At 61.6% G+C, this 12,638-nt stretch overlaps 1 protein-coding gene across 1 annotated transcript; it reads right to left on the reverse strand.

Annotated features, from left to right (window-relative positions):
* Positions 1-848: 848 nt before the first annotated feature.
* LOC144678577 (disco-interacting protein 2 homolog B-A-like) lies at positions 849-12,457 on the reverse strand (the record flags this gene model as incomplete). The annotated part of the gene is given in 11 exon segments (XM_078538320.1): positions 849-1,102; positions 2,404-2,527; positions 3,909-4,083; positions 4,737-4,811; positions 5,173-5,230; positions 5,949-6,010; positions 6,768-6,938; positions 9,393-9,445; positions 9,448-9,560; positions 10,687-10,817; positions 12,348-12,457. Coding segments are annotated over 11 exon segments (1,325 nt in total), but the record flags the coding sequence as incomplete, so codon positions are not given.
* Positions 12,458-12,638: the final 181 nt, after the last annotated feature.

Consider the following 12,638-nt stretch of genomic DNA (forward strand, 5'->3'; position numbering starts at 1 on the left):
TGTGTATATGAGTGTGTGTATGCGAGTGTCTATGCGAGTGTGTGCGCGCGCCTGCGAGTGTGCATGCACAAGTGTGTGTGTGTGTGTATATATATGAGTGTGTGTATGCGAGTGTGTCTATGCGAGTGTGTGCGCGCGCCTGCGAGTGTGCATGCACAAGTGTGTGTATGCGAGTGTGCACGTGTGAGTATTAGTGTGTGTCTATGCGAGTGAGTGTGTACGAGTGGGAGTGAGTATTACTGTCTGTGTGAGGGAGGGAGGGAGGAGAAGCTTTATTCACTGTTATGTCAGTTGAAATGTATGAACAGGGTTTATGCTACATGGATTGAGATTAATTCAGGGTTAGTTACCCTCACGGGGGAAGGGGGCACAGGTTGGACCAGGCGATGGAGACGTCCCTTTCAGCGGGCGAGAGCGGTCAGTCCGCGGACAGGGGCAGGACTCCCGGGGCAGGGCTCGGACCTCACGCCCTGGGAACGGATCCGCCCCCAGTGCACCTCGGGGGGAGGGAGATCCCCCGTTCCGATATCGTCCTCCCCTCCATGTGGGACCGGGCAGCCTCTCTCTCTCTCTCCACACCCCCCACCCTCCCTCAAACTTCACAGCCGCGTCAATTAACCACCAATGTTAATCCTCATGTTAAATAGGTAAGTTTTCCCCAACACTGTACAATCCCCCTCCCCTCCCTCCCACCCCCACCCACCCCCGCAGCCCCCAACTAGCGTAACGTAGGTAATAAAAAAACCACTCTGCTTCCGTACTCTATTCCCCCTTACCCCAACCCACCCCCGCCCCCGCCGCTCCCTCGCGCTCGGTTTGAAATGGAGAGGCTCCGGCCCTCTCCCCGCGTCACATGTTGTACGCCACGTAGATGGGGTCGAGCTGGTCGGCCAGGAAGCTGTCCCTCAGGTGCATGCGCTGCTTCTCGCCCCGGGAGTTGACGGGCACCACGCCGGGGTCCACCACCACCACCACCCCCACGATCAGGTAGTGCTCCTCCAGGACCACGCCGGTCACCAGCGGGACCAAGTCCAGGGCCTCCTGCTCGCAGCTGCTCAGCTCCACCACCACCACCAGCAGGTTGGTCCAGCTGAACACCGCACTAGAGAGAGAGAGAGTGTTCACAATTAATCGCCACATTCACCACGAATCCCGCATTCTCCCCGTGGGAGCGAGTCCCACATTCTCCCCGCTCCCCATGGGAGCGAGTCCCGCATTCTCCCCGTGGGAGCGAGTCCCACATTCTCCCCGCTCCCCGTGGGAGCGAGTCCCACATTCTCCCCGCTCCCCGTGGGAGCGAGTCCCACATTCTCCCCGCTCCCCGTGGGAGCGGGTCCCACATTCTCCCCACTCCCCGTGGGAGCGAGTCCCACATTCTCCCCGTGGGAGTGAATCCCACACTCTCCCCACTCCCTGCGGGAGTGAATCCCACATTCTCCCCACTCCCCGCGGGAGTGAATCCCACATTCTCCCCACTCCCCGCGGGAGCGAGTCCCACATTCTCCCCACTCCCCGTGGGAGTGAATCCCACATTCTCCCCACTCCCTGCGGGAGTGAATCCCACATTCTCCCCACTCCCCGCGGGAGTGAATCCCACATTCTCCCCACTCCCTGCGGGAGCGAGTCCCACATTCTCCCCACTCCCCGTGGGAGCGAGTCCCACATTCTCCCCCACTCCCCGTGGGAGCGAGTCCCACATTCTCCCCACTCCCCGCGGGAGTGAATCCCACATTCTCCCCACTCCCCGCGGGAGTGAATCCCACATTCTCCCCATTCCCCGCGGGAGTGAATCCCACATTCTCCCCACTCCCCGCGGGAGTGAATCCCACACAGCCTTTCCTGATAGTTACAACCTCTCAGTTCTGGTATTGTCCCTGTAAATCTTTTTTGCACCTTCTCCAGTCGCTCTATATCCTTTTGTGATACAGAGAGAGGGAGAGACAGACACAGAGCGAGACACACAGACAGAGACAGAAAGAAAGAGAGAGAGACAGGGAGAGAGACAGAGAGACACAGAGCAACCCAGGCAAAGACAGAGAGGGGGGGGGAGAGACGGGGAGGGAGGGAGAGACACACGGAGGGAGAGACACACAGAGGGAGAGAGAGACAGATGGAGGGAGAGAGAGACAGATGGAGGTAGAGAAAGAGACAGACGGAGGGAGAGACAGACAGAAGGAGAGACACACGGAGTGAGAGAAAGAGACAGATGGAGGGAGAGAGAGAGACAGAGGGAGGGATAGAGAGAGAGACAGATAATAAGAGAGACAGACACAGAGAGGCAGACAGACACAGAGAGGTGCAACACCCTTTAGATCCTGTAGTCCAGTGGTGTTCTTGGTGTGAATGGCCCTATCATGAAGGGACGAGTGCTGCACCCTCCCCCGACACCGCTGCTCAGCTCACCATTCACCGATGCCCCGGTGAGCGCGGGAGACTGAAGTTTCAATATCGATGGGATGATAGCGGAGACCTCGTAGCTCCAGGGTCTCATCGAGAGCTCCAACGATATAAAGTGCATCATGTCGATCTGTAGAGGAGGCACAGGGGGCTGTTAATGCTGCATTTCACTTTAACTCCTGACTAAACCAACACTCTCTCAGTATTGGGTTGTTGGAGGGTCAGTACTGAGGGAGAGCCGCGCTGTCGGAGTGTCAGTGCTGAGGGAGCGCCGCACTGTCGGAGGGTCAGCGCTGAGGGAGCGCCGCACTGTGGGAGGGTCAGTGCTGAGGGAGCGCCGCGCTGTCGGAGTGTCAGTGCTGAGGGAGCGCCGCACTGTCGGAGGGTCAGTGCTGAGGGAGCGCCGCACTGTCGGAGGGTCAGTGCTGAGGGAGCGCCGCACTGTCGGAGGGTCAGCGCTGAGGGAGCGCCGCACTGTCGGAGGGTCAGCGCTGAGGGAGAGGCCGCGCTGTCGAAGGGTCAGCGCTGAGGGAGAGCTGCACTGTCGGAGGGTCAGTGCTGAGGGAGCGCCGCACTGTCGGAGGGTCAGTGCTGAGGGAGCGCCGCTCTGTCGGAGGGTCAGTGCTGAGGGAGCGCCGCACTGTCGGAGGGTCAGTGCTGAGGGAGCGCCGCACTGTCGGAGGGTCAGTGCTGAGGGAGCGCCGCACTGTCGGAGGGTCAGCGCTGAGGGAGAGGCCGCGCTGTCGACGGGTCAGCGCTGAGGGAGAGCTGCACTGTGGGAGGGTCAGTGCTGAGGGAGCGCCGCATTGTCGGAGGGTCAGCGCTGAGGGAGTGCCGCACTGTGGGAGGGTCAGTGCTGAGGGAGAGCCACACTGTCGGAGGGTCAGTGCTGAGGGAGCGCCGCACTGTCGGAGGGTCAGTGCTGAGGGAGCGCCGCACTGTCGGAGGGTCAGTGCGGAGGGAGCGCCGCACTGTCGGAGGGTCAGCGCTGAGGGAGTGCCGCACTGTCGGAGGGTCAGCGCTGAGGGAGAGCCGCACTGTGGGAGGGTCAGTGCTGAGGGAGCACCGCACTGTCGGAGGGTCAGCGCTGAGTGAGCGCCGCACTGTTGGATGGTCAGCGCTGAGGGAGCGCCGCACTGTCGGAGGGTCAGAGCTGAGGGAGCGCCGCACTGTCTTTTGGATGAGACATTAAACCGAGGCCCCGTCTGCCCTCTCGGGTGGGGGTGAAAAATCCCCCGGCCACCATTTGGACGAAGGGCAGCGTGGGAGTTCTCCCCGGTGTCCGGGGGCCCATATTCATCCCCCAGCCAACATCACTGAAAAGCAGGTGACGCACATCGTCATCACGTTGCCGCCTGTGGGAGCTTGCTGTGCGCACATCGGCTGGCCAGCGCGCTTCCCCCATCGTGACAGTGACCGCACGCCAAACCTTCCCGCGTTGACCCCGAAGCACTTTTGGGACGTCCTGAGGCGCGGAAGGGTTGCCGGGTAGAAGCGTCTCCGAGGCTTACCCCCGCTGGCATCGGTCAGCTCCGTCCTGCGGACGAAGCCAAGGTACCCCGTCCTGGCCCAGGGCGTCTGGACGTCTCCGAAGCTGAGCCGCGTGTTGAAGTGGTCAGCCTGGAGTGACTCGTCCCCGTCGATGGTGTAGTAGCCACTGGAGTTGTGAGGGCTGCTCACCCAGATCTGAGAGGGAGGGAGAGAGAGAGAGAGAGAGAGAGACGGAGGTGGTGTAAGCATCGGAGAATTATACGTCACAGGAGGAGGCCATTCGGACCATCCTATCTCTTTGAACGGCCTGTCCAACGAGTCCCCACTCTCTCCCCTCCCATCAAGTATTTATCCGATTCCCCCGCCTTTTGAAAGTTCCTATTGAATCTGCCTCTCCCCTCCCCCCACCAGTTCTTTTGCCAATTCTCTTCAATCTGTGTCCCTCCTTCGTGATATTGAACGTCTCAATTCAATCTCCACCCCCCAACCCCCCCTTAATCTCTGCTCCAAGGAGAACAATCCCAGCTTCTCCAGACTCCACGTGAACTGAAGTCCCCTCTGGAGAGAGAAAGGGAGTGACATGACGTCAGAACCTTTAGCCCTGCAATCGTCAGGACAAACTCAAGAGTGCCAGTCGATCGGCGCACTTCTCTCCTGCAGTGTAAATCGTTGTGAGAGTCTTGAGATTTGGCACTCTCGTGCCTTTGTCCTAATGAACACGAGGAGAAAGGTTTTGGCGACTCGTCTCCCTTCACGGCGAGGTGCAGGAACCTAGACGGGCGACTGAGGGCTCCACACCTCCCCCACACCTCCCCACGTGTTCACCCACGCCAATGCCAGTCACTCACCTCCCCCAGGTGCGCGTCTCCCAGAGGGCCCCTGGTTTCAGGGTTCACGATAATCACTCGCACGCCAGGTAACATCTGCAGGGAAAGAGAGGAGAGTGCAGAGTAACATGGCTCAGAGTGGGCTGGGCTGGGGTGGTGTTGGCGAGATAGAGTGGGAAAAGGCTGGGAATGCGAGACAGTGAGAGAGAGAGAGAGAGACAGGTGGAGCGGGAACGAGAGAGTGTGAGAGAGACAGAGGGGTCAGAGGGGGAAGGAGCAGGGTCAGAGCGGGGGGGAGAGAGAGAGAGGGTGGAGTTGCAAAGTCCGTGCAGGTGACCGGGAGAGAGAGCGTGATGGAGACACAAGGGGAAAGAGAAAGGAGGAGGGAAGAAGTAAGATCCGGTAGAGAGGGTTCTGGAGGTGCGGAGGCTGTGGGGAGGGATGAGGGGTCACTCACCTTACCAGATTCAATGAGAGGTAGACTCTGTGGTGCTCCCCGCTCCACCAGCCTGACCCTGTGGGGAAGACATCTCCATGAGTAGCTGCTGCAGCAACCCACTCACCTCACCCCACCCAGTAACCATCCTGCAAACAGGATCCTCACTGCTCCCTGAAGCCCAGGCCCAGCGTCACCCGAGGAAGCCCAAAATGTGGGCACTGTCGAGGGAGTTCAGCACTGTCGGACGGTCAGTGCTGAGGGAGCGACGCACTGTCGGAGGGTCAGCGCCGAGGGAGCGCCGCACTGTCGGAGTGTCAGCGCTGAGGGAGCGCTGCACTGTCGAAGGGTCAGCGCTGAGGGAGCGCCGCACTGTCGGAGGGTCAGCGCTGAGGGAGCGCCGCACTGTCGGAGGGTCAGTGCTGAGGGAGCGCCGCACTGTCGGAGGGTCAGTGCTGAGGGAGCGCCGCACTGTCGGAGGGTCAGTGCTGAGGGAGCGCCGCACTGTCGGAGGGTCAGTGCTGAGGGAGCGCCGCACTGTTGGAGTGTCAGCGCTGAGGGAGCGCAGTACTGTCGGAGGGTCAGCGCTGAGGGAGCACCGCACTGTCGGAGGGTCAGCGCCGATGGAGTGCCGCACTGTCGGAGGGTCAGTGCTGAGGGAGAGCCGCACTGTGGGAGGGTCAGCGCTGATGGAGTGCCGCACTGTCGGAGGGTCAGTGCTGAGGGAGAGCCGCACTGTCGGAGGGTCAGCGCCGCGCTGTAGGAAGGTCTGTCCCCTGCTCTATGTGTGTTCCTACCTGTCATGGCGTAGTGCCTTCAAGTCCACGTAGACTGTTGTTGGATCGGGTCCGGAGGTTCCCTGTAAACAAAGTGACAGAGTTACCTTGCTGGCTTGCGTTACCCCAGGCGACGGAACGGGATAGGAACAGCCATTGTGACGTGAAGTGATCCCAGGGAGAACTACCTGTGCTTCACCTCATCAGAGCCTTTCTCCCCACCTCCCTGTGTTTCTGTCATGACACTGACCACCCCTGTCCTCAGCTCAAAGTTTATCATGGAAACCTCTCATGTAAACATGTCACGGTGTAAGGACACCCTCCGGCCAGTGGTGGCGCTGCAGCCCCCTCTCACCAACGCTGCCTATGCTGGGAGCCATCCCTTCTCCCCTTGCACCCCACTCGTCTCCGCACCTCAAAAACTTTAACCCTTAATCATAAACATACCCACCCCCATCGCACCCCACCCTCCATTGTTACATGGGACCCTCCTGCTATGTGTAGGGGGCAGGGGGGGGGGGTCTCAGCATCACTGACCGATCCCTGGCACTGACCGCCAGCACAGCGACCCCTGGCACTGACCGGCGGCACACTGACCGCCGGCACAGCGACCCCTGGCACTGACCGGCGGCACAGTGACCACCGGCACTGACCGCCAGCACAATGACCAGGCCCTGGCACTGACCACTGGCGCTGTACTGGGCTGCGGGTATTGACTGACACCCTCAAACTGACCGGGCCCTGGCACTGACCACTGGCGCTGTACTGGGCTGCGGGTATTGACTGACCCCCTCAAACTGACCGGGCGCTGGCACTGGCTGACCAGTTGCTGTCACCTACCTGTAAACAGATGGCGATGTTGACCCGCGATCCGAAGGTGGTACTGACCGCCCTGGGCGACAACCCCAGGTCCTTGAAGAGCTTGGAGAAGGACTGGGTAAGTGAGATCCGGGCCCTCTCCTCTGCGACCACCACGCACGTCCGGACGCACGACAGGTTCACCCCCCGAGCCTGGCAGTGGACACAGACAGGGCACATTTAGGTCAGGTCCACCACGTTTAACCTGTTAGATCCACCGATCTAACTAACTGACCTAACCCGGTGCTCAAACCGACCCACTGACCGACCGAACGAACCAATCGACCGACCGGTCAAGGTGGGGATGGGGTGAGGAGGGCTGTGGGCTGGGAGGGGAGATGGGGGGGTGGTGGGTGAGGAGAATTGCGGGGTGGAGGGGGAGAAAGAGGAGGATGGGGCGAGGGGGAATGGGGGCTGGAGAGAGAGAGGGAGGGGTGAGGAGGAGTGTGAGTGGAGGGGGAGAGAGGAGGGGGTGAGGAGGAGTGTGAGTGGAGGGGGTGAGGAGGAGTGAGGGATGGAGGGGGAGAGAGGAGGGAGTGAGGAGGAGTGTGAGTGGAGGGGGAGAGAGAGGAGGGGGAGAGGAGGAGTGTGAGTGGAGGGGGAGAGAGGAGGGGGTGAGGAGGAGTGTGAGTGGAGGGGGTGAGGAGGAGTGAGGGATGGAGGGGGAGAGAGAGGAGGGGGTGAGGAGGAGTGTGAGTGGAGGGGAGAAGGAGGGAGTGAGGAGGAGTGTGAGTGGAGGGGGAGAGAGAGGAGGGGGAGAGGAGGAGTGTGAGTGGAGGGGGAGCGAGGAGGGGGTGAGGAGGAGTGTGAGATGGAGGGGGAGAGAGAGGAGGGGGTGAGGAGGTGTGTGAGTGGAGGGGGAGAGAGAGGAGGGGGAGAGGAGGAGTGTGAGTGGAGGGGGAGCGAGGAGGGGGTGAGGAGTGTGAGATGGAGGGGGAGAGAGAGGAGGGGGTGAGGAGGTGTGTGAGTGGAGGGGGAGAGAGAGGAGGGGGAGAGGAGGAGTGTGAGTGGAGGGGGAGAGGAGAGGGGGTGAGGAGGTGTGTGAGATGGAGGGGGAGAGAGAGGAGGGGGTGAGGAGGAGTGTGAGTGGAGGGGGAGAGAGAGGGGGAGAGGAGGAGTGTGAGTGGAGGGAGAGAGAGAGGAGGGGGTGAAGAGGAGTGTGGGATGGAGGGGGAGAGAGAGGAGGGGGGAGGGGGAGTGTGAGTGGAGGGGGAGAGAGGAGGGGGTGAAGAGGAGTGTGGGATGGAGGGGGAGAGAGAGGAGGGGGTGAAGAGGAGTGTGGGATGGGGGGAGGGAGAGGAGGGGGGGGAGGAGGAGTGTGAGATGGAGGGGAAGAGAGAGGAGGGGGGAAGAGGGGTGGAGGGGGGTTGAGAGACTGTGGGTGGACGGTATGGGCGTCAACAAGGGTTGAACGGAGAGAGGAGGGGTGTGGGGAGATGGGGAGGGGGTGCGGGGAAAATGGGGAGGGGTGTGTGTGGGAGAATGGGGAGGGGGTGTGTGGGGAGAATGGGGAGGGGGTGTGTGGGGAGAATGGGGAGGGGGTGTGTGGGGAGAATGGGGAGGGGGTGTGTGGGGAGAATGGGAGGGGGTGTGTGGGGAGAATGGGGAAGGTGTGTGTGGGGAGAATGGGGAGGGGGGTGTGGGGAGAATGGGGAGGGGGTGTGTGGGGAGAATGGGGAGGGGGGTGTGGGAGAATGGGAGGGGGTGTGCGGGGAGAATGGGGAGGGGGGGTGTGGGGAGAATGGGGAGGGGGTGTGTGGGGAGGGGGTGTGCGGGGAGAATGGGGAGGGGGGGTGTGGGGAGAATGGGGAGGGGGTGTGTGGGGAGAATGGGGAGGGGGTGTGCGGGGAGAGTGGGGAGGGGGTATGTGGGGAGAATGGGGAGGGGGTGTGCGGGGAGAATGGGGAGGGGGTGTGTGGGGAGAATGGGGAGGGGGTGTGTGGGGAGAATGGGGAGGGGGTGTGTGGGGAGAATGGGGAGGGGGTGTGCGGGGAGAGTGGGGAGGGGGTATGTGGGGAGAATGGGGAGGGGGTGTGTGGGGAGAATGGGGAGGGGGTGAGTGGGGAGGGGGTACGGGGAGAATGGGGAGGGGGTGTGTGGGGAGAATGGGGAGGGGGTGAGTGGGGAGGGGGTACGGGGAGAATGGGGAGGGGGTGTGTGGGGAGAATGGGGAGGGGGTGAGTGGGGAGGGGGTACGGGGAGAATGGGGAGGGGGTGTGTGGGGAGAATGGGGAGGGGGTGTGGGGGAGGGGGGAGAATGGGGAGGGGGTGTGTGGGGAGAATGGGGAGGGGTGTGCGGGGAGAATGGGGAGGGGGTGTGTGGGGAGAATGGGAGGGGGTGTGGGGAGAATGGGGAGGGGGTGTGTGGGGAGAATGGGGAGGGGGTGTGTGGGGAGAATGGGGAGGGGGTGTGTGGGGAGAATGGGGAGGGGGTGTGTGGGGAGAATGGGGAGGGGGTGTGGGGAGAATGGGGAGGGGGGGTGTGGGGAGAATGGGGAGGGGGTGTGGGGAGAATGGGGAGAGGGGGTCTGCGGGGAGAATGGGGAGGGGGTGTGGGAGAATGGGGGGGGTGTGGGGAGAATGGGGAGGGGGTCTCTCCACACTGACCTTTAGGCTCTCGGTCTGCGTCCCCAGTCCCTTGGTGCACAGCTCCATCACGAGTAAGAGCAGAAAGTGTCTCGGATCTTGTACTGACTGACAGTCGACAGCCACAGGGGGAGGTTGGTCTCCAGCTCCACGGGGGGGATCAGGATCGACTGGTGCCCGCAGTAGACCCTGTGTCAGGCGACAAGGACAGTCACAGTGAGCCTGTTCCGCCTCCGGAACCTCAGCCCCAGCCCGGCACCCACCCCCCTCAGCTCATCGACTGCTGAAACCCTCGCACGCTCGGCCGTTCCAAACGCTCCCCCCGGCCCGGCCTCCCGTCTCCGCAAACTTCAGCCCGTCCGAAACTCTGCTGACCCTCCAGTGTGTCCGGACTCCCACCGAGTCCCGGTCCAGCAACGCCTCCGCTTTAAAATTCTCCACCTCGTGTTCGAACCCTGACTCAGATGAGGACCAGGAGGAGGCCATTCAGCCCCTCCAGCCTGCTCTGCCCCTAAATAATATCAAGGCCGATCTGATATGGACCTCAAATCTGCATCCCCTATCTCTGAAACCTCTTCCAGCCCCTACAACCCTCCCTATCTCTGTAACCTCCTCCAGCCCCCTACAACCCTCCCTATCTCTGTAACCTTCTCCAGCCCCTACAACCCTCCCTATCCCCTGTAACCTCCTCCAGCCCCCACAACCCTCCCTATCTCTGTAACCTCCTCCAGCCCCTACAATCCTCCCTATCTCTGTAACCTCCTCCAGCCCCCACAACCCTCCCTATCTCTGTAACCTCCTCCAGCCTCTAAACCTTCCCTATCTCTGTAACCTCCTCCAGCCTCTACAACCCTCCCTATCTCTGTAACCTCCTCCAGCCCCTACGACCCTCCCTATCTCTGTAACCTCCTCCAGCCCCCTACGACTCTCCGAGATCTCTGCGCTCCTCCAATTCTGGCCTCTCTCCCGTCCCTTCCCTGATTCCATCGTTCCAACATTGGCGGCTGTGCCTTCAGCTGCCTGGGGGGCCCCGAGCTCTGGAATTCCCTCCCTCAACCTCTCTCTCCCTCCCTCCCTCTCCTCCTTTAAGACCCTCCCGCCCGACTGAGCTGAGGGTCGACCGTCCCTAATATCTCCTCGTGTGACTCGGTGTCAAATTCTACCCGATCTACGTCCCTGGCCAACAGCTTGGCGACGCCTCACCAACTCTTCCGGGCGCTCTACGGACATGAACGCCCGTCGGCGAGGGCACTGTGCCGGCCCTCCTACTGGTCCGGCGAGGGTGGGGAGGTAAACCACGAGGCGAGAGACCTACCCGCAGAGGGACCACAGCGCAAAGCCCAGGCCGCAGTAGGGATCCAGGCAGATGGAAATCTGTCGTGAAGAGTAGAGCTCGCACTGAAGCTTTATCGAGCGACACAAGGCGCTGACGGCAGCGTGGGAGACCTGGGGAGGAGAGAGCAGGGTGGGGAGAGTCAGCCAGACAGTCCCAGTCCACGTTTAACCTACGCGTGAGCTGTATCCAAATCGCAGGTCAAACACCTCTTCCCCACCACTTCCTCCGCTCTTCACTCCTCGCTCGCTCCCCTTCTCCCAAACTCTCTCTCTCTCTCAAGGCACAGACGCAGCGGTGTCGCACCCCGCAGATTCAGAATCCTCTAGGAAAAGGGGCCTCTCCCGGCGTTGTTTAAACCCACTCATTGCGCGCGTGAGAGTGAGTGAGTGAGGGAGGGGGCTGGAGAGAGTGGATAGGGAGAACCTGGTGTCGGCTGTAGAAGGATCGAGAAGGGTCTGGAATGCGCTGCCTGAGAGTGTGGTGGAGACAGGGTCAATCGAGGCGTTAGGGTCTGGAATGTGCTGCCTGACAGTGTGGGGGAGACAGGGTCAATCGAGGCGTTAGGGTCTGGAATGTGCTGCCTGAGTGTGGGGGAGACAGGGTCAATCGAGGCGTTAGGGTCTGGAATGCGCTGCCTGAGAGTGTGGGGGAGACAGGGTCAATCGAGGCGTTAGGGTCTGGAATGCGCTGCCTGAGAGTGTGGGGGAGACAGGGTCAATCGAGGCGTTAGGGTCTGGAATGCGCTGCCTGAGAGTGTGGGGGAGACAGGGTCAATCGAGGCGTTAGGGTCTGGAATGCGCTGCCTGAGAGTGTGGGGGAGACAGGGTCAATCGAGGCGTTAGGATCTGGAATGCGCTGCCTGAGAGTGTGGGAGCTCGGGCAGGTGAAGGAGTTGGTGTCGAGAGGGTGTGTGTTTGAGTGTGCGAGTGAGGGTCAGGGTGCGGCGGTGAGAAATCATCCCTCTGCTCTCCCTCCCTCCCTCTCTCCCTTCCTCTCTCCGTCTCCTTTACCTGGGACACTGAGCTCAGCCTCTCCTCCCTCCTTCTCTCTCTCCCTCCCTCTCTCCCTCCCTCTCTCCCTCTCTCTCTCTCTCTCTCTCCCTCCTCTCTCTCTCTCTCTCTCTCTCCCTCACTCCCTCTCTCCCTCCCTCCCTCTGTCCCTCTCTCCTTCCCTCCCTCTCTCTCTCCCCCCCTTTACCTGGGACACAGTGAGCTCAGGCTCCCCTCCCTCCCTCTCTCTCTCTCTCTCTCTCCTTCCCTCCCTCCCTCTCTCTCCCTCCCTCTCTCTCTTTCTCCCTCCCTCCCTCCCTCTCTCTCTCTCTCCCTCTCTCCCTCTCTCTCTCTCTCCGTCCCCTTTACCTGGGACACAGTGAGCTCAGGCTCCCCTCCCTTCCTCCCTCTCTCTCTCTCTCTCTCTCCCTCTCTCCCTCCCTCTCTCTCTCCCTCTCTCTCTCCGTCCACTTTACCTGGGACACAGTGAGCTCAGGCTCCCCTCTCTCTCTCTCTCTCCTTCCCTCCCTCTCTCCCTCCCTCCCTCTCTCCCTCCCTCTCTCTCTTTCTCCCTCCCTCCCTCTCTCCCTCCCTCCATCCCTCTCTCCGTCCCCTTTACCTGGGGGGGACTCAGGTAGATGTGACAGGTACCTTGACTCCAGTCAGCATGCCGGTGGTGGAGACACTGAAGTCCAGGTAGGCCAGCATCTCGGGCGTGGGTGGCCTGTAGATGTTGGACAGCCTCCTCCTGGGCAGGTCATCTGGGGAGGAGGGAGGAGGAGGAAGAGTGGGATTAACACGGGTCACGCACACAACGCCAGCCACTTAGGGGGTGGATGCTGAGAGGATGTTTCTCCCCCCCCGCCCCCTCATCCTCTCGTGGGGGAATCTAGAGAGAGAATTCCACAGACTGACCACCCTCTGAGAGAGGAAATTCCTCCT

The sequence above is a fragment of the Cetorhinus maximus genome, unplaced genomic scaffold (genome assembly GCF_964194155.1).
Source record: "Cetorhinus maximus unplaced genomic scaffold, sCetMax3.hap1.1 HAP1_SCAFFOLD_4706, whole genome shotgun sequence".
Classification (NCBI taxonomy): Eukaryota; Metazoa; Chordata; class Chondrichthyes; order Lamniformes; family Cetorhinidae; genus Cetorhinus; species Cetorhinus maximus.